General features: G+C 44.0%; 1 protein-coding gene across 1 annotated transcript in view; it reads right to left on the bottom strand.

Annotated features, from left to right (window-relative positions):
- The window catches only part of ARG2 (arginase 2), a 31,262-nt gene extending 11,991 nt beyond the window's left edge, over positions 1-19,271 (bottom strand). Inside the window, exons 1-2 of the mRNA XM_078448102.2 lie at positions 19,032-19,271; positions 18,068-18,140 (exon numbers count right to left, since the gene is read on the bottom strand). Of these exons, the coding sequence (XP_078304228.1) occupies positions 18,068-18,140; positions 19,032-19,142 (184 nt within the window). The 5' untranslated portion in view covers positions 19,143-19,271. The remainder of the gene's footprint in view (positions 1-18,067; positions 18,141-19,031) is intronic.
- Positions 19,272-26,842: the final 7,571 nt, after the last annotated feature.

Genomic DNA, 26,842 nt, shown 5'->3' with positions numbered 1-26,842 from the left:
GGCTTAACTGCTGTAACTAACCTTCCCCCAAACAATGGCTCAAACACAGTAAATTGGTTTCTTGTTCCTTTAACATCCAGGGTGGATATTGTAGGTCAGCAGGAGGCTTTCCTTCATGCAACAATTCAGAGACCAAGCTCCTGGCTTGTGGCTCTGCCATAATTAGGGCTTTGCCATTTGTGTGGCTGAGGTTGGGTTTCCCCAGGATCAAGGCAGCAAGAGAGGAAGAAAGCCCTGAGAAGGCAAACATCTATTTTTAAAGGCCTTGGGACACAAGTGGTACATCATACCTGCTCACATGGTACTGGTCAGCAAATCAGATCTAACTTCTGTCCAGAAGAGAAAGGATTTGGTGGACAGCTAGCAATCTCTGCTGCAAGTAGTACTTTTAAATTCTGCTGCCATAACTTTTAAGTGATTAAGAACTCAAGATTCTTGGGGAGCCTCGGTGGCTCAGTCGGTTGAGCATCCAACTTTGGCTCAGGTCAGGATCTCACAGTTTGTGAGTTCAAGCCCCACATCAGGCTCTATGCTGACCGTGTGGAGCTGGGAGCGTACTTCGGATTCTGTGTCTCCCTCTCACTCTGCCCCTTCCTGGCTCATGCTCTCACTCTCTCAAAAATAAATCAACTTTAAAAAAAAAAAAAAAAAACCCTCAAAATTCTAAAGCTTATGTGCTGATCTGTACAATTGGCAATCCTAACTATCCTATTTCATTATAGAGCTGAATCAGCAAATGTACTATGCCATCCTGATATAGCCTCTCGGGGCCTTTCTCCTCTAATGCCTGCTATACTGATAGCACTGGAGCAAAGGACTAGTGGAGAAGAGTCCAGGATTGGTTTCTAAACAGTGAACAAGGTTCTGAAAGAAGAAATGCACACAAGCCAGGTTTGAAAACAGTAGAGCAATTTAACAGAAATGAGAAGTTCGCAAATTGGAGCAGTAATGCAAAGGAGGCTGAAGAGAACATGAATTGTAACCCAAGGGCCAGCATTTTTGAGGAGTGGGGAGGCTGAAGGGAGTTTAGTTTTTTATAAGAACAGGATGAACAGAGTAATAATGAAGCTATTACTTTATCTGAGTGCTATAGCAAATTCTTCCTGTTCAAAGGCAAAAAAGTGGTGTCACTAAATTTTAGAGGACCTTAGAGTCCTAGTGAAGAGCAAATAGAATATGGAAAGAGCATCTGCCTGTCATGTTTAAGGCAGCTGTCCCTTTGTCGGACTGTTTGTGCTTCAGGTCAACTCATCTGCAAGTCTTCATCAGATGAGACATCAGGTTTCATTGCTACACTTCCTTCTAAGAAGGCATTGTAGGACAGAATAAACCTAAGACTTCAAAAAAGCTCTCGTGATAAACAGAACCAACTTGAAAGGGCTCTCATTTTTCACTTGCAGTGGGAAAGTAAACCTCTGTAGATACTGGCACAGGCTCACTGCTTCTCCAGTGCTGATAATAAAAATATACCGAATACTACTCTGATCTTTTAAGCCCAAATGTTACCTTTGGCCTTGATAAACCTCTCTAGGCTCCATCAGAGTGGAACGAGAACACAAGTGCATCAACAGAATGATGTAACCAACTGGTGGGGAAGAAATCAAAACAGCCCTTAGCAGTATCTGTGGACAGCACTTCTATCTCAGAGCCCTGATCACTAAGGAATCCCTGAAGGAAGCCAGTGACAGGAAAGGAGGAAAGGAACAAAATTGTCTCCATACACCACACCGTGCTAGATGCACTACAGATAGCTGCTAATCCTCACGTCCTGCTGTTACTGTCATCCACACACTTCAGAGGAAGAAATCCAGCAAAATTAATAGTTCTGTGTAGGACAAGCCTCTGAGCCCTTTGCTCAGAGGTTCACAGAAGACAACGTTAGCACGAAGGTAACATTTCAACAGCATGAAGGTTTCCCATTCTGCCACTGCTGACTTTTTTTTTTTTTTTAATGTTTGTTTATTTTTGAGAGAGACAGAGATGGAATGTGAGTGGGTTGGGGCAGAGAGAGGGAGAGAGAGAGAGACACAGAATCCAAAGCAGGCTCCAGGCTCTGAGCTGTCAGCACAGAGCCTGACGCGGGGCTTGAACTCACGAGCTGCGAGATCATGACCTGAGCTGGAGTCGGATGCTCAACTGAGCCACCCAGGCGCCCCCTGCCACTGCTGACTTCTACTCACAAGGAGCTCTGACCTTCCAAGCTCCCAGCAAGTCAAGAGAAATGGGTTCAAAAGGGGGCTGACACCCGGGAGAGTCTACTGCACCACAGGTAGCCCACTGGCAAACAACAGAGTTTGAGAAAAGCTAAGGACCTATTACTGTGCCTTTTTTCAAACTGTCCCTGAATAGGATGGCATGTTTATTATGACTTGTCAGGAATAACAAGTCAGTGAAATGTGGAGAAATACAAAGACTCAGAGATCTCATTTAATGCTGGGAGGATACTAATACTGGTGGCTTTAAAGCTATAGACTCAAATATCATACGTGACAGATTTAGCCCCACACAAAGGGAAGTCCTGGCATTATAAAGGGATGTAACTGCTAATCCTTAGGACCTTAGAAGGGTACTAGAGAACCAGCTTATTGAAAACAGTGGCAGTGTTGCCTGAAGTCTACATTAGGAAAAGAAGGCCAGTTACTTCAGGCCACTTGACGTAAGAATTTCTGTTACCTCTAAAATGTGATTTGGGTAATAACCTTCGAAGAGACTTATTTAAGGTAAACTCATTTTTTATTTAGTGCCATTTAACTGCCAGAGGTTATACAACCTCCAGAATCATGTGTCCTGGAGGCCTGTAAAAATCTGCTCTTCTTAGACTCAGTATCAAGTTGAGTGCATTAGGGCAAGAAATCCTACCACGCAGAGAACACGTATTTGTTGTAGTTCACATCTTCTGAGTCTGAGGAGGCTGCTTCAGTCAGGGCTCCCAACACCTCCTTCCTCCCCACCCAGTTCTCTGAGGCAGTGAGGAGCACAGCTGACCAAGACCAGGGCAGGGAAAGTGGCATTGGCTTGAGGACAGAAGGTGAGCCAGCCAGGCCAGTCATTTCAGACATGTCCATCTGACATGTACCAGAGTTAACCTCAAGATCAAAAGATACAAACATGGTGTCAATAGATGCCTTTGCATGAATGTGATTCTTGAGTAAAAAAATCTAAATATAGAACTCAAAACTTTAGGGGCACCTGGGTGGCTCAGTCGGTTAAGGGTCCGACTTCAGCTCAGGTCATGATCTCACCATTCATGAGCGCGAACCCCACGTCGGGCTCTGTGTTGACAGCTCAGAGGCTGGAGCCTGCTTCGGTCTACTGTGTCTCCCTCTCTTTCTGCCCCTCCCCTGCTCATGCTCACTCTCTCTCTCTCTCTCTCTCTCTCTCTCTCAAAAATAAACATTAAAAAAAAAAAATTTGAGAGGGGAAGGGAGGGGAAAAAATGTTAAAATTTAGTTCGAGACATGTAACCGAGATGACTTGCAGCACCAGTTTAACTTCCTTGCTAGTTGGTGTTCTAGCTATGTCCGTCCTCTCCTAAGGAAAACAGAGTATCACTGTCTGAAGATAAGCTTAGCAATGTATGCCCTCTGAACCAAGCTCACATCAGCCCTCTACATGCCTCTAGATCACGGTGAACCGGCTCAGGCCTTCTCAGATGGACCGCTGGCTGACGGCACCCTAACAGCCCAGTTCCAGCACAGGCAGGATCGAGGGAAGAGGAGGGTTCCTCTGGCTTCACAAGACACAGCAGTATAACCATTTTCCCTCATTCAGAACAAGACTGTTGAGCTTATCTGGAAAAGAGATCTGCCATTGTCAACATGCTAACAAAACTTCAGCCTGCTCCACTGTATAACCTCAGGAAGAGACAGTGACAATCCCTGGGGATAAAATACTGCTCTTCAGAATACGTGATCTTTTTTAGGTTCTTGATATTCTACCTTGTTCCAGAAAGGATTTAAAGGGCAACACATCAGGCTAGTGACTACAGCATTGCCAGTTAACAACGGTTGTGATGTCCAGCTTCCTGCCCCAGACCCTGGGCCGGCTTCCTGGTGAGTGTTCCCAGGGAACCTCAAACCAGACAGACTGCATTCCAGACCACTCTGGGCTGAAAGCAGAGCGCACACAAGATGGCCACAGGAAGTCAAGTGCCACAGTAGATGCAAAAGGAAGAATCCTTGCCCTCCAGCCCCTAACTTCCTAAGAGTCAAGATCTGCAACCAAGTTCATTTCCTGAGCTTGTCCTATCTCACGTGCTTTCCAGGAGTATTAAATGAGATAACAAGGAAAAGCCTACACATGCTAAGGATTACGTATTAGTTCAGTTGGGTGAAGCACCTTTGTGGTTTGTCTCCCCACCCTACCCTTTTCCTTGAAACTGATGGTGTAACCTAAGACTTCCCAAAACCTGTTTGTAATAGGACTATGTCATTTTGATAAAATCAGTTTCTGGTGAGAAGTAGCAAACACACATAGGTCCACTGATTTCTCATTGAAATGGCTCCTATAGAGTCCGGTTCTTACTCACAGCTTGAATCGTCCACATCTCCTATAAAAGAATATAAAGGCAAAGCCAATTAATCTTGGAACACCAATTCTCAGAAGCCCTAACCACAATGCCACACGCCCTGCTGTGACTCAATTCTTGGGTCACACAGGAAGTAGTTTTCTACTTCTTTTTCTATTCAGTAATTCTGGTCTCTTGGCAGGGGGTAGGGAGCCAGGAAGATTTGGTCTGTCTTCTCCCAATCTCAGCATTACTCACATCTATTATATTAATACACCCTCACTACCAAGAGAGTCTGGTCATTAAGAGAGAGGGAGGGGCACACCTGGGTGTCTCAGTCAGTTGAGCATCTGACTTTGGCTCAGGTCAGTATCTAGTGGTTTGTGGGTTCAAATACCATGTCAGGCTCTGTGCTAACAGCTTGGAGCCTGCTTTGGATTCTGTGTTTCCCTCTCTCTGCCCCTCCCCCACTCACGCTTGAGCACACTCTCACTCTCAAAAATAATTAAAAAAAATTTTTTTAACAAAAAGGAAGAAAAAAATTAATTCAAAGACTAAATTATTTAAACCAACCACAGTAATCCCTTAGGTTCCAGGACTCTGAACTGTGCTATGTTGGATGTTGAAATAAATAATGCAACAGCTCTCTAAAGTAACTAGAGGCCAGCCTGACTTGAAGAAGCAGTCACCATCAGCGACTCAGGTCCTGATGAAGAAACATAGGTTTCGAAGAGGGGACAACAACTGGCTATTATCACCTACTTTTACATTTAGCTTAAATAAATTCATCAACTAGTAGCCTAATACCTTGTAAGAGTTAAACAATTTGATATATGCCAGTTACTCTGAGTCATACATTCTCAAAAATCAGGAGATCAGCTGGCTTCTGAGGAGCCAATCATTTTTTTTTTTTTTCTTTAGGAGCCAATCATTTTGAGAGAAAGGAAACAGTGATCTGGGAAAATCCCATGGGGCATGATTTGAATGAAGTTACAGGAGAAGGCCAGGATGCTTGCCCCTGTCTTCCTTCAGCACGGGCAGACTATGTGCTTCCTGTGTGCCAGGCTCTCTAGTAAGTCCTGGGGATGTGGAGATAGGGTATGGCCACAGATTTCAACGAGCTCCCAGCCTGGTGAGAGGACAGTCCAGTGCTTACTGCTGTGAGGCAGCCGGGCACTGTGTGTGAAGGGAACAGAGGAAAGTGCTGACTCAGACCCAGGAAGAGCCAGGAGGACTTATCAGGGGCACTAGCTGAATCTTGAAGGCATTAGCCAGGAATAAAAGGGGAAGGGGAAAAGGCTTACCAAGCAGAAGAGGCATATAATACCTTCAGCCCTAGAGAACAATTCACAATTCCCCTGAGCCCAGGGTTCCTGGGAGGATTGTGGAAGGAAAAGGCAGGAGGAGGCAGAAGAGGGGGCAGGGCCCAGAACCCAAGCAGTAGGGTCAGGAAGTGAGAAATCAAAATCTACACTGCAGATCCAGTGTACTGAGGGCCTGAGGGAAATGGACTGGCCCGGAGAAGAGCAGCTCCACAAGGGGACTGTAAAGATAAAGCAGTAGATTCCAGCAATACTTAGAGGGGGTGTGGAAATAAAGGGCCTGCCCTGCAGCTTTCTGGCTCTACTTCTAAAGATGAGAAAGACACAGGGGAAGGGAGTGGAGATGATGAGGTCAGTTCTGGATAGATGGCCTTGAGATGTCAGAGACTATCCTGTTGAAAACACACAGAAGCAAGTACAAGGATCAATTCTACACAGTGTTCAATGATGAATAACATCACTTCTGATGGAAGTGTATATACTGCCACCAACTTTGCAGAACTGCCAGGGGGAAAAAAAAAGCCTGAATCTGACCAAGGATCTAGATCCAATTATCAGTTTACAGGAAACACAAAAGAACACATCACAGGACACCACAGGGATGTAATCTGCAAAATTCAAACAGATTATTACACAGACAAATGACCTAGTTTCCTCCACAAATACACCACAAGGAAGAAGAAGAAAAAGAAGATAAAGATCCCAAGTCAAACAAACTGTAAATAAACATCGCAAAAAACTTAAGTCTGTCAAACAATGTCGACATTAACTGGTTTAAGGGCAGAGACAAAGGAAAAATAGACTTAATTTTCCCTGTTTATAAGGGGAAGACTCCTGGCTCCCTTTTGTTTCAGAAGTTCCTTCTCTGTCCTTTTCAAATGCATGTAAACGTTTATAACATTAAATAAGCCTCTTGTCAATCTCCTACCCCAGGAATGTTTCCCTCAACGACTGGAAATTCAGAGGCTAACTTCTGTGGGCACAGGGGGTGGGCAGCCTGCCCCAATTTGCTAAAATACCTCCTGCCTTAGGATATGAGAAGTTTGTTTTCCTCTGGTGGTTGTTCAAATTTCTATGATAAAGTTAGGATGAGCTCTGACAAATGTTACTGTCAAATCCTCTAACCAGAGGACTAGTTATTATTTATCTTGAAAACATGTAATGGGCTGCACCTGGGAGATTTCTTTATCTTTGCAATCTCTTAGCAGATTTCCTGATTGAATGCTTATTCAATAACTGCTTTCTCTACTACCTTTATGGAAAGGTTCTCTTGGTTGGGAGGAGATTTATTATTATTATTATTATTATTATTATTATTATTATCATCATCATATTTATCCAACACTGGGCATTTGATATTCTTTTAGGTATGATAATAGTATTATTGTTAAATTTTAAAGAATTCTTATATTTTGAAGATATCTAATGAAGTATTTGCAGATAAAACAATAGGATGTCTGTGATTTGCTGTGAAAGGCATGGAGTAGGGTGATTGCCATGTATTGATGATTGATGCTTGGGCAACAGACACGACAAATGCACTATGTCACTGTATCTACTTTTGTTATGTTTGTACACTTCCATAATAAGAAAGTTAAAAAGAATATACACATGGAAGCCAGCTGGGATACAGGTTTGGAGCTGAGAGCAGAAACAAGTGTTGGAAATAAAGCTTTGGAGGCATCAGCATACAGGTGACAGAAAAGCCATGGGAATGGACAAACTGCCAATTCAGACAACATTAAACCAAGAGAATCAAGGGCAGAGAACCCATGAGGAACACCAGCATGTAAAGGGGGGGTAGCAGAAGATCTAGCAAAGCAACCAGAGAGCTAAAACCAGAAGAGAATGGTGTCTGTTTCAATAAAGGTGTGGCAGACAGTGTCGAATAAAGGTGAATGTTGCAGTGTCTACTGTGTTAGGAAGTAGGAGGTCTGAGACCTCGGCAAAACCAGTTTCATTGCAATGATGGCTCAAGACCTCAGATTATAGCAAACTGCAGTGTGAAAGGGCAGCAGAGAAGCCAGGATGGTGGCTCGGAAGAGAAACAACTGGACAACAGCTGGAAGGCTACATAAAGACCAAGGAGGATGGCAGGACGGTAAGATTTGCAGAACAAAGGGAGGGAAGGGATAATTGTTGAACAAGAACACTCAAAGGTCAGGAGAGATGGGATCTAGAACCCAGGGAAGTGGTATGACTGTTAACTTGTCCATGATCTGTCCTTCACTTCTGCAGAGACAGAACTTTAGTTGGGAGCATGACCTCTTAGAATGGAGACTAAACTCGGCATCTTCCCTTGTTCCTTGGTGTGGCCATGTGGCCCTTTGGGTCCAAAACGATAAGCAGAAACATCCTGCAACTTCTTGGGAACTTCCCTTAAGGGAAAGCACAGAGTTCTCCCTTTGCCCACTTCTGTCCATTCTTGTGCCCTGCTGCCAGAAACGAGGCCACACCATCTGGGACCACTAGACAGAGGCCTTGCTGGTAACACAGCAAGGTAAGAATCTAGGTCTGAATTTACAGAGCGGCCAAACCAGCTCTGGACTTCTCTCCAGATTCTGTTTACTGGAGAGTGAAACTATTTTTCTTAAGCCATTGTTATTTTGTGCTCTTTTCACACGCATCTCCCTAATACTGTTAGGACTGTATCCCTCATCCTCTGAGAGTGGGTCGATACAACTAATTGGGGGATGACAGGGAGAAGAACTGTAAAGGAGTCCATGCCTTAGTTGGAAAGACAGGGCCATGAGGATTATGGGTAAAGACTTGAAGTATCTGTCATGGGAAATGAGAGAGGGAATACACTAGGAACACACAGGACTTTAAGAAATAGGAGACCACCCACTTATGATAGTGCCATGGAGTTTCTTTGGCTGCTGCAAGAGCTGAGAAGACAGCTGACTGCACCAATCCAGCCATCAGGTCATATACAGCAAGAAACGAGATTCTCAACTACTTCTGCTGATTGTAGGGGCTTGGGAAAGTTTCTCAAAGTCTTCAGGACATACTTTACTTTTTTTGTTTGTTCATTCTCAGCTTTGATTTATAGAGCAAAACAGTGTGCTAAGAAGCCAAAAAAATTCTTCAAGCACGTGGCATTTTTATGTCTTAAGAGAAGCTACAACCTTGTTCTTAAAAAATAAGTTAGAATAGAATGTGAATTAAGGCTTCCTTTAAATTGTGGTAAAATACACATAAAAATATCCATTTTGGGGGGTGGCTCAGTCAGGTTAGGCGTCTGACTCTTGGTTTTGGCTCAGGTCATCATCTCACAGTTCGTGGGTTTGAGCTGCATCAGGCTTTGTGCTGACAATGTGGAGCTTGCTTGGAATTCTCTCTCTCCCTCTCTCTTTGCCCCCCCCCCCCACTCTCTGTCTCTCTCTCTCTCAAAATAAATAAATAAAAACTTTAAAAATATATTTAAAAAATAACCATAAAATTTTTTTTTAATGTTTTATTTATTTTTGAGAGAGAGACAGACAGAGTGCAAGCCAGGTAGGGGCAGAGAGGGAGACACAGAATCTGAAGCAGGCTCCAGGCTCCGAGCTGTCAGCACAGAGCCCGATGCGGGACTCAAACCCCCAAACCACGAGATCTGACCTGAGCCAAAGTCAGACGCTTAACTGACTGAGCCACCCAGGTGCCCCTAAAAATAACCATTAAAAAAAATTTTTTTTAATGCTCACTTATTTTTGAGAGAGACAGACAGAACTCAAGCAGGGGAGGGGCAGAAAGAGGAGACACAGAATATGAAACAGGCTCCAGGCTCTGAGCTGTCAGCACAGAGCCTGACACAGGGCTCAAACTCACAAACCATGAGATCATGACCTGAAGTCAGACACGTAACCAACTAAGCCACACAGGTGGCCCTAAAAATAACCATTTTTTTAAAACATTAATTTATTTTTGAGACAGAGAGAGACAGAGCATGAACGGGGGAGGGTCAGAGAGAGAGGGAGACACAGAATCGGAAACAGGCTCCAGGCTCTGAGCTGTCAGCACAGAGCCCGACGTGGGGCTCGAACCCACATACTGCGAGATCGTGACCTGAGCCGAAGTCGGACGCTTAACCGACTGAGCCACCCAGGCGCCCCAAAAATAACCATTTTTAAGTGGTAATAAGTACATTCATATTTTTATATAACCGTTTTAACTACCATCCACCTCTAGGATTCTTTTCATCTTGCAAAACTGAAATTCTGTACCCATTAAACAATATTTCTTCATTCTCCCTTCCCCCAGTCGCTGGCAACCACCATTTTGTTTTCTGTCTCTATGAATTTGATTTCTCTAGGTACCTCATAAGTGGAATCATACAGCATTTGTCTTTTTGTGACTTCTTTCACTTAGCATAATGTTCTCAAGTTTCACCCATGTTACAACATATGTCAGAATTTCCTTCCTTTTTTAAGGCTAATATTCCCTTGTATGAATACCTTCTTGTTATTGTGTATAATGCTATGGACATGGGTCTATAAATAGCTCTTAAAGACCTTGCTTTCAATTCTTTGGGGTATATGCCTGAAGTGAAATTGCTGGGTCACATGTTAACTTTATTTTTAATTTTCCAAGGAACCACTATATTGTTTTTGACAGCAGCTAAGTTATTTTACATTCCCACCAACAGTGCACAAGGGTTTCTAATATCTCCACATCCTCACCAATGCTTGTTAGTTTCTGGGTTTTTTGATGCTGGCCATTCTAACAGGTATCATTTGTTCTTAACAAATTAAGAATGACACTATAGCAAGAGCATAGCACAATGTCTAGAACATGACAAATGGATCAAACAACTTTGAAACAAAACGTGTAAGTTAAATTCTTTGCTGCCTTTATAAGACTGGTTATACGGATATTTGCCAAATCCCAATGTCTTTAAGAGATTTGCCTTTATTCATGCACACCAGTGATATATGCTCTTGCCACAGCATATTGCTAAGCAAATTACTAATTACAGAACAGCTTCATCACCTTCCAGAAAGAAACCAGTGCCCACTGCCAGCCACTCCCCATTGCCTTCTCCCCACTAGTCCCTGAACTAGTCTACTTTCTGTCTCTATGGATTTGCCTATTCTGGACAATTCATATAAATGGAATCATGCAATGTGGCCTTTGTGCCTGCTTTCTTTTACTTAGTATAATGCTTTCAACATTTACCCATACTGTAGCATGAATTAGCAATTCATTCCTTTTTATGGTTCAATAATACTCCATTGTATGGATATAGATTTCTTAAAACAATGCAGATCAGGGGCACCTGGGTGGCTCAGTCGGTTGAGCGTCCGACTTCGGCTCAGGTCATGATCTCACGGTTCATGAGTTCGAGCCCCACGTCAGGCTCTCTGCTGACAGCTCAGAGCCTGGAGCCTGTTTCAGATTCTGTGTCTCCCTCTCTCTCTGACCCTCCCCCATTCATGCTCTCTCTCTGTCTCAAAAATAAACGTTAAAAAAAATAATAAAATAAAATAAACAATGCAGATCTACCATAAAAATCCATATTTCTGGCTTTTCTTGAAAAATTGGAGAGAAGCATAGAAAGCCCTCCCCCCCTTCCCATGCAGCAATCACTGGCTAGAGCTCAGTAATGGCTTTTGTTCCCTGAACATTCCAGATACCTTTCTGTCTCTGAGTCTTACTGTTTCATCTGACTAAAATGCTCCCAGATTCCTTTCTTCACCTGCCAAATGTCTGCTCACATGACTCCCTCTGAGTAAGGCCTCTCCATCTACATATGCAATGTTTACTTAGTATTCCCCACTCCTTGCTTCATTTATTCCACAGTACCCATTACCATCTGACATACTGTAGATTTTACTTATGTCTGTTTCCAACCACTCTTCATTAGAATGAGCTCTAAGATAACAAGGATTTGTTCTGTTCACTATTATATTCCCAGTATCTAAGCCTTAGCAGTACTCAAATTTTTTGAATATAAAAGTTAGTGAATGGGGGCGCCTGGGTCTCGCGGTCAGTGAGTTCGAGCCCCGCGTCGGGGTCTGGGCTGATGGCTCGGAGCCTGGAGCCTGGTTCCGATTCTGTGTCTCCCTCTCTCTCTGCCCCTCCCCCATTCATGCTCTGTCTCTCTCTGTCTCAAAAATAAATAAACGTTAAAAAAAAAATTAAAAAAAAAAAGTGAATGAACTTGTTAGTTTGTAGGGACTAAAAGCTGTTTTTTTTTAAGGTTTATTTATTTTTGAGACAGAGGGCGACATAGCACGAGTGTGGGGAGGGGCAGAGAGAGAGGGAGACACAGAATCTGAAACCAGCTGCAGGCTCTGAGCTGTCAGCACAGAGCCTGATGCAGGGCTCGAACCCATGAACCGTGAGATCATGACCTGAGCCGAAGTCCGACGCTTAACCGACTAAGCCACCCAGGCGCCCCTAAAAGCTGTTTTTGAGAAATAAACCTGAGAGGTGCCTGGCTGGCTCATTCAGCTAAGCATCCAACTTTGGCTCAGGTCATGATCTCACAGTTTGTGGGTTTGAGCCCCACAGAGCTGCATCAGGCTTTCCACTGTCAGCAGAAGTCTGCTTCAGATCATCTGTCTCCCTCACTCTCTGCCCCTTCCCCACTCAAACGTGCTCTCTCTCAAAAATAAACATTAAAAAAAAATTTTTTTTAAGAAAAAAAAAAAAACCAGGGGCGGCTGGGTGGCCCAGTCGGTTAAGCCTCCGACTTCGACTCAGGTTACGATCTTGCGGTCCGTGAGTTCAAGCCCCGCGACCAGCTCTGGGCTGAAGGCTCATAGCCTGGAGCCTGCTTCGGATTCTGTGTCTCCCTCTCTCTCTGCCCCTCCCCCGTTCATGCTCTGTCTCTCTCTGTCTCAAAAATAAATAAACGTTAAAAAAAAATTAAAAAAAAAAAAAAAGAAAAAAAAAACCTGAAAATGATGTTTGAAAAGCTTTGATGCATACTCTATATTACTCACATTTTAAGTTCGAGTTTTAGCAAATGTATACAATCTTGTAACCCTCTTTAGATATATACTTAAGATCTAGAATATTAAAAATGATTTTTAGGGGTGCCTGGGTGGCTCAGTCAGTTAAGCGACCGACTTCGGCTCAGGTCATGATCTCGCGGTTCGAGCCCCGCATCGGGCTCTGTGCTGACGGCTCAGAGCCTGGAGCCTGCTTCGGATTCTGTGTCTCCCTCTCACTCGCCTCATCCCCCCCACCCCCTACTTGTGCTCTGTCTCTCTCTCTCTCAAAAAAATAAATAAAATGTAAAAAATAAATTGTTTAAAAATAATTTTTAAGTCACAGTAACACATTACTACAGTCAGGTATGCCTGGAACTTGAAAATATCTTTAAAACTTGAGGTTCTTTTCCCAAGTCACATTAAGGAACATGATGGTTCAGAAATCAAAGCACCAAGAGAACAGGGAGTTGCTAAAATCCAAAAAGATGAAGATACAGTCCTAAATTAACTTACGGCCAAAGAAACTGTAACCTAATGAGTTATATTAACTTACAAGAAGACTGTGTCAAGTACTAGGGAAAAAGCAACCAAAAGAACAAGAATTTATCATCAAGGGCCTAGAAAGAGGGAGGATTTTGAATATTGCAGTCCACGTGGCAATTTTTTCCTCACTGGAATATGTCAACTAGGTATCAATCAGGATCTCTAAGCTGCAAGCAACAGAAACCTATTCTGGCTAATTACAGCAGAAAAGCAATTTATTCAATTTGGGCAACTCCCAGAGTCTTTAAGAGGGCCAATATCTGCTTTAAAGGCCATATTACCAGGAATAAAGCCTCCAAAAGTCATACTGCTGGATGGTCCAGGAAAGAGCCTATTGCTACGGTCACCTCCACTACTGGGAAGAGGAACCGCATGCAGCTGGCATGGCTGACCCCACCAAGACTGGACAGAAGCCACTGCTAGCATTGCTACCACCCCTGCCCATCACAAAATTAACTCTTTGCTGCCCTTTCTTCTTGAATCTCAAGTCAAAGTTTAAGATGGGTGCTTCTGTTCGTGGAGCCTAGGTCAAGTGCCCACAACTCTAGCTACCATGAAAATAAGGCAGAATGTGGGTGGAGAGAAAGCTGAGGTAGATTAGGGTCAAATTATGTGGAAGCTGTCCTTTTGGTTGACACGTGGAACACATAGCACTAGGGGCTGAAGCGCAGATATCAAAATGTAAAACTATTAAATGAGAGTGTATTAGAAAACTGTATCTAGTACAAGCCTGAGATTTCACTGTTTATTATAGGGTCAGGCTACATTTTAAACATATGAGGCTTTAAGTCCAATTTAAAGAAAAACACCAAAATGAAAAATATGGCAAATTAGCAAAGATAGTATATGAATGACAGGACTGAGAAGCATGGATGCATGTAAAACTAAGCCAAGGAGAAAGTCTTAGCTCACTCTGGTGGCAGCAAAGAATGTGAACCAAGGAAGGCAAGAATGGGACAAAAGATATCATTGGAAAGTTATAGTCAGGTGTCAGGAGGACACAAGTACAGCAGTACCATTATGCTGAAGGACTCTAATCATTTAGGAGGAAAAAAAACAAACAAACAAGACTTTGTGATCAACATGTAAGGCACAAAAGGGAAGAAGCAAAGGATTGTGATGGTCTTAGAGTTGGACTTGAGTAAACTGGATAACGAGTGATAGCATGAAACAGACAGTGGAAAGACAGCAGGAGAAGTGTATTTGAGGGAGAAGATAATGAATTTTGTTTTGAACAAGTTGAGTTTGAGACATCTGTGAGAGGGCGGGGGAGGCTCCTTAGAACAAAATTGGAGGAACACTCGGGTCAATATTTGAGGGTTGGGAAGGAGAGGAGGATCCCACAGAGGAGTCCAGGAGTCAATGGAGAGAAGAGACTCAAAAGGGAATAGTGTCTGCTAACAGAGTATTTCCAGAATACAGTGGTCAGTTGTACAATAGAGAGGTCCAGCAAAATAAAGGCTGACAAATCCGTGGGCTTGCTCAAGGTAGTTTCAGTGGAACAGCAGGGTGGAAGCCAGGCTCAAGTAGCAGTATTATACAACTAGACTCATGAATGCTGATTTTCTCTACCAACCACTGAAAGCAAATACACACCCCTGAACTCACACACCAATCTGTACCAAATGAACAGCTCTCGTACTTCAGATCTTCACGTGAAGCAGCTACCTCGGGCCCTCTCTCGTTCTTCCTGAAGCAGACCAGATTCTTGGGTCTCAACCAAAGAGATTTCTGTTCTGATAGAGCACCAAATGGAACAGGAAGAACAAAGGTCTCTAGCCTAGTTGAGGGTAATCAGAGTAGCTCCCACATGGCTTCCTGAATAAACTCTGGGACTCTTGGCTTGGTCACAGTGGCAGTTAATTTAGATGGTTGTTTCAGTGGCCGGAACCTCCTTTCAGTGCCACAGCTGAGTCAAATTACCTAATTACAATGATAAAGGCCGAAAACTTCATCTCAGTTTACAGCTATCTTCCCCCCACAGAACACTCCTTTAACCTCTGAAGAAAAAAGGGGCAAATTACCATGGCTGTCAGAGCTAACCAGAATCAGGAGCAGAGGTACCGCATCTGAGCCTTGCCAGAGCAATTGCCTCTTCATCTCTCTCAGGCTCTCCTTATATACTAAAATAAGTGGTTACCTGACAGAGGAACCATTATTGGTGTCCTTACCAAATCCGGGAAAAGGGAAAACCAAAAGCAGACACTAAGTCAAATACATTCATTCAAGAAAACAGGAAGTTTGACCAATGCTATGACAACACCAGCAGCCTGTGACAGCAGACTTGAAAGCAAGGAACAAAGGGATTTGTGAACGTTACCTTTCTATGAGTCTTCTGTCCCCTCAAATTTGACCCATGCTGCTTCTTCGAAAGTACTACTTTAGTACTGTTTCACAATATAGCAATGGAAACTTCTCATGGTACCTTTCTCCAACATATTTTTGGAGATTAGCCAAAACCACATGCTGGAAATCTGCTGAGTGCCACAATCATATTAATATGCAATGAGATTCTATTTTGGGCTGCTGTTGATACTGGCCTTCCAGTCTGCTACAGGGTAAGGATATAAATTGTAAAACTGAAAATATCTGAAAAAATTAAAGGGAAGACCAAATAAACCGAAGCTTCACCATCACTGTAGGGTGAGCGTTTACAGAGGAGTTATTTGAGGGAGTAGTATTTGAGGGAGAATGGCCTTTCCCAGGTTGGAGTGGGAAAATTCCATGAGCTAGGACAGGAAAGGTCTACAAAGCATGAGTAAGGGAAGCTGCTATAAATGTGCCCTTCCCTTTCAATCAGCAGCCTCAGCTGAATATTATAAATGTGTCCCGTGTCAGAGGCTGAAATGGATTCATCAGTCTCTTAAGGTAGAACTGAGCACTGAGCAGGCAATTCGAGCAAGGCCAGGCCCAGTTCATCAGATGGGCTGCAGAGGTTTACCCAGTATTAAAAACCAGCGATCACCAGAAATTGTTGTCTTCAGTGTAAAACGATGCCTTTAAAAAGGGTTTGGGGCACCTGGGTAGCTCAGTCATTTGAGCGTCTGACTCTTGATTTCGGCTCAGGTCACAATCCCAGGGTCCTGGGATAGAGCCCCACACACATCAGGCTCTGTGCTGACAGCGTGGAGCCTGCTTGGCATTCTCTCACTCTCCCTCTCTCTGTCCTTCTCCCACTCACTCTCTCTCTCGCTCTCAAAATAAATAAACTTAAAAAGGGATTTAAAGGGACAGTATCCTCATTTATAAACAGGAATAGAAACTTCTTCCCTTTATGACATTAAAACTAAATCTCAATTTATCTTTAATCTTCAGTGATGAACCTGGAGAGTTATTAAAATGATCAAGAAAGAGGGGCACCTGAGTGGCTCAGTTGGTTGAGCATCTGACTCTTGGTTTCAGCTCAGGTCACGATCTCACGATCTCAGGTCATGAGTTCAAGCCCCATGTCAGGCTCTGTGCTGACAGAATGGAGTCTGCTTGGGATTCTCCCTCCCTCCCTCTCTCTCTGCCCCTTCCTGGAGGGCACACATATATGCTCACTAGCACTTTCTCTCATTCTCTCAGAATACATAAACTTTTTTTAAAAATGATTAAGAAAGAGACCCTATTGAAGAAGAAACTTTAATTATTTAACAGAGGAGAGTTTTGAGTATTCAACCAAAGACACCATATCTAGACGTAGCCAGAGGTATATGAAGTACACCTCAACTCAAGGTGATTTTGGTGACTTCATTATTCCTCTGTTTTAGGAGGATGATCCACCCTAATGAACTCAATGATCAGCAGAGGAGATTTCAAAGCAAGAGTAGGGAAAGGAGTTGTAGTTCACCTAGATTCCACATGATTATCTTCAGGACCTACAGCTCCCTGTTGCCATGCATTTTGCACTTACAGCTTCAGAAAAGATCTGTGAATGGTCCTAATGTGAATGGAGGAAATGACCTTAAAAAGCAGCTAGAAACATTCAGGTAAAATAAAAGGAAGAATATTCCTCCCATTCAAGTTGGAATTTGATGCCTTCTTACCAAAAGAAGTGTTCTCTATTACTATATAAATAGCATTTATCTGTGGGTCATCTTCAAGAAGTTTAGAGTACTATCCTAATCACACAACTGCAACTTTACTGCGGATTACCTGGGCACTTGTGAAAATGCACATGTCTGGGTCCCACCACAGAGCCAATAAACCAGACTATTCCATGGAGGAGCCTAGGACCCTGTATTTTTAACAAGTAACCCAATCTCTGTTTCTCTCTCGCTCAAAAAGAAAAGCAAACAAACAACAAAACAAGCAACCCAAGTGATTTTCATAATCAGGGAAAAGTTTGAGAAATACTCATCTAAGGCTCTGCTTACAGTAATATAAGGCTATTCATCCTGGGGAGGAAACAAATGACATGGAGAGAGGAAACTGGCTAGACTGATGAATCAGAACCGCCTCATGACAGAATTAAGAGAACTAGAATTTGAGGGGGGAAAGCTGAGCGGTTAAAGCTGGAGCGAGCGTTCTTAGCACTGCTTGGTAGCCACTAAGCTTGCTCCAGGTCCTGCGTCACTCCACCTCCTTGCCTTCCACACACAGTTACTCTCTTTATTGCAACAAGACTGCCTGAAGACTCCCGGATAGATCCTGAACTGCAGATGGAATCCAAGGGAGGATGAGAGATGCTTCCCAAGAACACAGCAGATACTCGGCAGTCCCTGGATATAAGAGGAGACTGAACTGGTCCGTTACCGGCCATCACAGACATCTCAAATCCAGCTACTTACCTAAACTGGAGAGTCTTTTCATCAAGCCAGCTTCTCGGATGGCAGCAGGACCACGTTCCACTCCTTTTCTTTTCTGTCACACAAATTACACATTTAGATCTGAGGTCAGAGGATTGGAAATAAGACCACTTTATTTCACAAAAATACAGAAATTTGCTAATTCTATACTTAGTTCCCAACAGATCCCTCTGAAAACCTGTGACAGCATTAGCCCTTCATTTTATTTTCACCTGAGGTCTGCTCATTTCAAACACTTGCAGGGAAAGAGGGGAAAACAACTATTACTGGAATCCCATCAACCTTCCAAGCCCCAGGCTGTGGGAAGAACAAGCAGAGGCCAAGACAGGGGAAGGGGCTGAGCCAGGTCAGGATCCGGCGGCCGGGGGGGGTGTGAGTGTGGCTGGCAAAGGCCTGAGCCCGGACTTCTAGAGCGGTGAGCTCTCCACGACCGCAGGTTTCCTTCATTGATCAAAACAGCCCCTCCCGGCCTCCCGCCGCGAGAGCCGGCAGCGCCAATTTCCCCGCCAGTGAACGCTTTCTGAGAATAGACCCTGAAGCCTTAAATCCTCGGTCGCTCTCTTCAACCTCTTCTCCCTCGATTTTCCACCGGGTATTCTGGCCGGTTTCTCCCCCTTCCAGCCCCTCCATGAAATCCTGTCCCTCCTCCCCTCCCCTCCAACACCCCAAGCGGGTCCCACCACTTTCTCGCTCCTCCAGGGGAGGCCGCAGAAACCCGCCAGCCCGCGGCCCCCCGCCCGCAGCGCAAACAGGATGCCCTCCATCTCCTTCCTCCCTCCCCATCTTCTACCAGGGAAAACCCCACGTGCTCTCCCGGTGCCCAATAGCGGGAACCCACCAGCTCGTGCCCCTCCGTCTCTCCCCATCTTCTCCTCGCCTCCCCGTCCCTCACCCCACCCCCGCTTTCTCCAGGTTCTGCCCCACGGTGCCAGGTCCCGGTTCTCACCTGTCCCTGTGAGAACGGGGCTCCGATCACAGCCACCGAGTGAACCGACTTCTTCAGGACGGAATGCACTCGCGTCCGGAGGAGACGCGAGAGGCTGCTTCTCAGGGACATGACCGGCAGCGCGGGACACAGATGACCTAGAAGCTACTTCGTGCGGCTAGCCGTCTTAAGTGAGCGCAGCCGCTAGGCGCCGGGCTTACCTACTCGGGCGCCAGTTGCACCGCCCCGCCCCGTGACGTTACCACCGCCCGGCCACGCCCCCACGCCCCCTACCAGCCCCCCTCACACCTTCCCACAGACCCCGCCCACTGTTCCTCAGGGCCTAAACACGCCTTTGATGACGTCATCCAGCCCTGGCTGGGACTCTCCCTCCAGGGACGAGCCCCTACAGCTGACGCCAGGAGGCTTGTGTCGGTGTCTGGCCAATAAGAGCGCAGTCACGGGCAGGTGTGTTCCTTGGCGGGAAGCGGCCAGCACCCTCGAAGTTAGCGAACTTGCTAAACACAGGAACCAATTCGAAAGCTCGCAGATCGGGACTCTCTTCACACAAATGCGTGCCGCGCAGATGCCAACTCTAGGGAAGGGCTGCCTGGTCTGGGTCTGGCTGGGCTGGTCTGACCCCACTTGAGTGCTCCGCCAAAACGAAGCTACCATCCATCTCCTCTGTTCCATCTCAACTCTGGGTCCAAAAAACAAACTTACCCATCTTTGGGTGTTGAAGGTTAGGAAATCAAATATAGACTAGACCTCTCTGGGTCAGGCATGTCAATAAAAATTCACTCTCCTAGGTATTTTGGATGGGGAGGTTAGGATTATACAAAACAATTACGTTCCAGATGTTTTCAATTCTTTACCTGAATAACGGGAGCACTGGTTATTAAACACCAAACAATATATCTAGATTATTTCTAAATTTGGGGGAGGTTAAAGAGCTGAAAGTAACTACTCAGAGTTTTAATAATATTTTAATAATAACCAACTAAAGTTCCAAGAACATTTGGCCTACTAACAATTCCATAAATAAGGGACTATTTTAAAGACGAGAATACAACATCAGATCACTCTCCCAAAGTCACATAGCTTGTAAGTGCCAGAGCCGTGTGACTCCAGATTCTAAGTTCTTAACCGTGGCATTAGGGCTTGCCGAAATTTGCACGTTAGTCCTACCAAAATACATTTTTACACAAACAACAGAAAATTATCTCACCTGGTATCAACTCACATGCTGCTTTCCAAAATATTTAAGAAGTCTCCATGGCAACATCATAACTCCAAGGAGCTTTAGTATTATAAGACAGTTTATTTTTATTCAACGTTTTTTTTTTTTTTTTTTTTTTTAATTTTTGGGACAGAGAGAGACAGAGCATGAACGGGGGAGGGGCAGAGAGAGAGGGAGACACAGAATCGGAAACAGGCTCCAGGCTCCGAGACATCAGCCCAGAGCCCAACGCGGGGCTCGAACTCACGGACCGTGAGATCGTGACCTGGCTGAAGTCGGACGCTTAACCGACTGCGCCACCCAGGCGCCCCAAGACAGTTTATTTTTAGAAGATAGATTTTATACCTGTCTCCCCCTGCTGGTTTAACAAAGACATGTCTGAAGCTTTAGCAAAATAAGCAGGATATAACCGTAAGGTAGTAGTTCTGAAAGTGTGGTCGCTGGGCTGGCAGCATCAACCTTCGCATACATGTCAAGTGGAAATCATTAGGTTCTACCCCTAAATTTACCAACTCAGTAACTCTGGGGGTGGAGCACCAGCAACCTAAATGTTCACAGTCTCTCCAGGGTCAGGGGCTGTAGGGAGCAGTAGGGGTGTAGTCAGGGATTCACAGTCACTGATACTGTCACACTTGTTCAGATCCTTGGAATTATCTTGGTACCTTTTTCTTGCCCTTCACCACATCCAGTTTCTTTTCCTTGACTATGTTTTCTGAAATTAATACTGGCACAGTTCACTTCAGGCTCTCCTGGACTCCTGTGAAGGCTATTTCTTAAATACTTACTGTGGGTCACCAGATTGACCTTTCTAAAGTGCTACATTAATCCTGCATGTTTTTTCACTGGTTTTCCATTACCTACAGTTTAGTCAGAGGTGAATTACCAGTTCCACATTATTATGCTCCAGGAGAGTGAACAGTAGATTGTCATATTACTATTACCCTTTAAAATTCTAATGATTATTACTTCTATATATCTGAAATATTTTATGACTCATTTTTAAAACCCTGAAAAATAACTGGTCTGCTTTTATTTTTAAAACATGCATTTATTTTCAAAATAAGTTATTAAAGGTAATATCCTAAAGTTATAAAAGTCATAGAAGAATGAGCTAAGTTTTAGAAATTTACTTTATATTTTTTAATGTTTATTTTTGAGAGAGAGAGAGAGAGGCAGAGCATGAGTGGGGAAGGGGCAGAGAGGGAAACACAGAATTCAAAGCAGGCTCCACGCTCTGAACTGTCAGCACAGAGCCCGTCGTGGGGCTCATACTCACAGCCCGCAAGATCATGACCTGCGCTGACACTTAACCACCCAGGCGCCCCTAGAAATTTACTTTAAAACTTGTACTGTTATACCATAGGTCTAGGACCCTGCTTCCTGAGACCCAAAACAAGTTGTGCTGCCTTTCTCCTTCCTTTATTGGAGAACATAGATACTCTGCCTCTTTAATTCAGCGCCTGCCAACACACACTCTATCCTTAATAGGCTGCTAGCAGAGCGTGTGGGGGGAGTGGGGCAGGGGACAGGGTGGTGAGTAGGGAAGACCTGATTATGGTGTTTGCTGATTTCCATGGTGTGTATACTCCCAAGCTACCATTGTGATGTCACTGATGATGGAGTTGGGAAAAGGTGCTCATCATACAGTATTTCCACCATACAAATATGATCAACATAAATAACGTCAAGAGCATAAATAATGGCAAGATACAGTAAAATAATTAGGCAATGACAAGTTTTGAATGTATGTTATCTTTGTTCCTAATATAATTTACTTGTAAGTTTATATAATTTGATTTTTTAATAATAGCGTTTAACAACTTGCTCAGACATTCTTGAAAATTTAGCGATAGGGTCTTGCAGGTGGCTAAAAGCAGTCTCCAGCATACCATTGTTTACTGAAAATCCAAGGAAACTCAGAAGAGTCTAAACAAAATTCTCAAAGGCAGGGACCATAACCCTCTCTGCTCATCACTTCATCCCTTCCTGAATACAGTGCTTGGCACATAGCAGGAGTTTGGCAAATAATAAACCTTCCAGATTCTTACGAAATCCTTACTCATGAACCTTGGTCTATGGCTCTGATATGGAATGGAATGGAAGTCCCCAGGGGCATCTGGGTGGCTCAGTCCTTAAGTATCTGACTTTGGCTCAGGTCATGATCTCACAGTTCATGAGTTTGAGTCCCATGTCAGTGAACTTGAGCCCCACTTCTGGTAAAATATGAGCCTCAGGTGAGCCCTGCTTCTCTCTCTCTCTCTCTCTCTCTCTCTCTCTCTCCTCCCTTGTGGGATTCTCTCTTTCTCTCTCTCTGCCCCTCACTCACTTGCACACTCTCTCTCTCTAAAAAAAAAAAAAATTAGGGGTGCCTGGGTGGCTCAGCGTCTGACTCTTTTTTTTACGTTTTTTTAAATTTTTTTATTTTTGAGACAGAGAGAGAGACAGAGCATGAACAGGGGAGGGGCAGAGAGAGAGGGAGACACAGAATCTGAAACAGGCTCCAGGCTCTGAGCTGTCAGCACAGAGCCCGACGTGGGGCTTGAACTCACGGACCGCAAGATCATGACCTGAGCCGAAGTAGGATGCTTAACCGACTGAGCCACCCAGGCGCCCCACAGCGTCTGACTCTTGACTTGGGCTCAGGTTACGATCTCACAGTCCATGAGTTTGAGTTTGATGCAGGGCTCTGCGCTGACAGCATAGAGCCTGCTTGGGATTCTCTCTCTCCCTCTCTCTCTCTCTCTCTGCCCCCTGCCCCACTTGTTCTCTCTCTTAAAATAAATAAAAATAAGCTTTAAAAAAATGGAGTGGAAGTCCCTGAAGATTTCGTTCCAGACTTCTACTTTTACATGCTAAAGAGCTGAGTTGAGCTCACCAACCACACCTTTAGACTCTAAAATTTAGAGGCTCTCTTTCATTTAAAAAATTCATTCATTCATTCATTGAACACTTTACTGAGCACTTAGTGTGTGCAAAGCATTGTTCTATGTACTGTGCATAGAGATGAAGACAGATAATAGCTCATGACTCCCAGTGCTTACATTCTAGTGGGGAAACCAGTCAAGCAGTTAAATAATCTCACATAGTAGTAAATGCTATGGAGAAAATAAAACAAGGTAATGGGACAGGAGGTCATGTTTTAGCAAGGGGTATCAGGGAAGGCCTCTCCAAACTGACATTTCAGCCAGACACCTAAATGATGAGAAGGAGCTGGTCATAACAAGTTCTCTCTGGTCATAACAACTACTCTCAAGGGAGTAGAGCCTTCTAGGCTTACAGGAACAGAAAGATCCAAAGCCATAAAGTTGAAACATGCTTGTGGGTCAGAAGAAGAGCAAGAATGCCTGTGTAGCCCAAATGTGCAGAGCAAAGTGGGGTGTAGGTGTTGAGTCAGAATGACAGGCAGAGAACAGATCTCAGAGGCAGCCATGAAGAGCATGAACTTCAGAGGAAGAATTTTTTACACAAAAGCAGAGGGTTAAATGTTCTGAATCTGCATTAGGGAGTTGGGAAAATGTGGTTCCTTCTTTCTTGCTTTACTCTTCTATCTGGGGGCTGGGAGAATTAACATAATAACCGTAAGATACAGTTAAGGCAACAAAGCAGAGGCTACATTCTATGGGGGTAAAATATAGAGTCTGTCTACCACCCAGTGGGGACTCCCAGGTTCATAGAAAGGCTGAATAGAGAGGAATAAAGGAAGGGATGTAACTGTAAGTGCCTGGTTTAATTGCCTGCACACCCCACAGCCCGGTGTGGAGGCAGCCACCCGAGCCCCTTACATACTCCTCACACACCCCCATCACCGCCACAAGACAGAGGGGTTTTCAGTATGAGCCTTGATCAGTGACAGGGACACAAAAGCAGCAATATGGCTACCATCAAGGTATAAATGAAACTTAGTGTGAAATCTGTCTTGGCACCAGTGGAAGGCCAAGGCTACAAAGGACACCTGAACACTTTGTTCTTTCTTCAGGTTCCATTCTTAAGCCTCTACCCGACTATTCTTCTGTTTGGGACATTTTGTAACCAAACTACCCTGAGTTCTCTCCTTGGTGAGTTACAGAGACTGCAGGAGGTGGAGGAAACTTTATTTGTGGCAAATGAGATCCTGGGGAATAACTTTCAAGGCCAGGACCCCTGAGTGGAGGTGAATGGGTTTCTTTTATTTAGGGTTAGGATGCATGTTCGGAAAGGGGAGTTTTGTCATCGCGTGTAAAGGTGGGCATAAGGCTGCACAGCATATTTAGAAGACATGCCTATACTTGTATCCCATGTTAATGAAGCTTGTGCTCCTCCTTGGGCTGAGATGTTAACAGTATAATGAAGTAGAGGAAACTGTCAGGTACTCTATGGTCCATCTACTGTGGTGTGAGTCAGTGGCCAATCTCAAACTGGTCTAGGCTAGCAAGCTCTTGCTATTGTTTGCCTCTAAAAGATAAGGTTAACATTCCTGTGAAGAAGGGGGAGGGGGTTGTCTTCCCAGCGACAATTTTAACCTCATTAACCCTATGAGGCACAGTTTCCCTTTCTCCCCTCTCCCTTCTTCCTTTCCTTCACTTAATTTCTTGTCATCCTTGAGGTTTCGGTGTCAAAGTCCCTTCTTTGAAGAAGCCTTTCCAGACCTCTTAAGTTGAATTAGACATAATAACAGTATTTGCTGAGTCTGCTGAATGATTATTATATGCTTTATATGTGTTATTATATGCTTTACAAGTATTATTTAATTCTCCTCACAAGGCAATGACATAGACACTATTATCTCCATTTAAGATACGGTAACCGAGGTGGTGCCTGCATGGCTCAGGTCATGATCTCATGGTTCATGGGATGGAGCCCCACATCGGGATCACTGCTGTCAGTGCAGATCCCACTTCAGATCCTCTGTCCCCCTCTCTCTGTGCCCCTCCCCTGCTCGCCCTGTTTCTCTCAAAAATAAACATTTATTTTTTAAATATATATATTTTTTTAATGTTTAAGTTTTTTTATTTTTGAGAAAGAGAGAGAGACAGAGTGTGAGCAGGGGAGGAGCAGAGAGAGAGGGAGACACAGAATCTGAAGCAGGCTCCAAGCTCCAAGCTGTTAGCACAGAGCCCAACGTGGGGCTCAAACCCACAGACTGCGAGATCATGACCTGATCCGAAGTCAGACTTTCAACTGACTGAGCCACCCAGGCACCCCCGAAATAAATAAACATTTAAAAATAAATAAAGGACTCTTTCTCCTTGGAATCAGCTCCTGTGAGAGCAGGAATGGTATCTTACTCACTGTCATTTAACACAGTTCCTGACACAAGAGGTGTTCAATAATTTTTTATTGAATGCCTGGATATTAAATGGCACGTGAAAGTGTCTTTTCAAAGAAGTCCTATCTCTTTCTGCTAGGAAAATTCCAAGGATGTAATTCCCATTCTTATATGGGAACAGAAGATTTCATGGAATTAGCACTCAAGCTGAGCCTTAAGGATTTTCCAGGAAGAATCTGGTGGGTGTGTGGGGAATCGTGAGAATACTGATATCAGCTAAGAGGCATGAACTTGAGTGATGAAAGTAGAAGGAGAGAACCAATAAATATTTGAGAGCCCACTTGTCAGGCAATATTCTAAGTGCTAGGGATACAGTGATAAAGAGTCCAACTTCTCCTGGAGAGAGAGAATTATAGGCACTAATGTGTGTGAAAAAAATAAAATAAGATGATGTGGTTGAGGGTATGTATGAGAACTGGGTTAATTAGTACAGTCAGGGGGATAAGGAATAGATGTTAAAAGTACTCTGCTGGTGGGGCACCTGGGTGGCTCAGTCGGTTGAGCATCTGACTTCGGCTCAGCTCATGATCTCACAGTCTGTGAGTCTGAGCCCCACGTCGGGTTCTGTGCTGACAGCTCAGAGCCTGAGCCTGCTTCAGATTCTGTGTTTCCCTCTCTCTGCCCCTCCCCCGCTCATGCTCTGTCTCTCTCTGTCAAAAATAAATAAACATTAAAAAAAAAAAAAGTACTGTGCTGGTACAGTAAATCGTACTTAGCTACAAATTAGGGATGGAACCAGAAAAGGGAGAGGTGTTAAACCTGGATGAGGAAGAACATTATGGAATTGGAGTAATAGTTCTGAAGGGGTTAATAGTCTACCAAAGTAGTATGAAAATTACTTGAAACAGAAAATATCTGATCAGCAGCTAAAGAAATAAATAATAAAGCAAGAAATTTAAGCAGAGCCTCCCAAATACAGCTGCCATGTTTCCCTATATCTTACCCCAATGAGGGAATCTCCTGATTGGAAAAGACTGACCATCATAAAAAGTGTGAATTCAGCTGCTCATTAGCTTCAAAAAGCCCAACAGAACTTTCCACACTTTTAAGTATGAAGCCCTAATCCCCCTTTTTTAGGTGTTAGTTATAACTTTATCTCTGGCTATCTAGTTACTCATTACTGAACAATTCTCCTTTCTCTGGGTAATACATCTATTGTTCAAATAATTTGCAGGTAACTCACATTCAACTACATGAATCTGAGATGGTAGAAGAAAAGATTTCCTCCCAACACTACTCAACCCTGGCAGCCGTTAAACATAAACTAGGCAGCTTCCAAAAAATGCT

Source organism: Panthera onca, chromosome B3 (assembly GCF_046562875.1).
Source record: "Panthera onca isolate mPanOnc1 chromosome B3, mPanOnc1 haplotype 2, whole genome shotgun sequence".
Taxonomy (NCBI): domain Eukaryota; kingdom Metazoa; phylum Chordata; class Mammalia; order Carnivora; family Felidae; genus Panthera; species Panthera onca.
The sequence above is the reverse complement of the archived record's forward strand: the minus strand, read 5'-3'. Positions and strand labels throughout refer to the sequence as shown.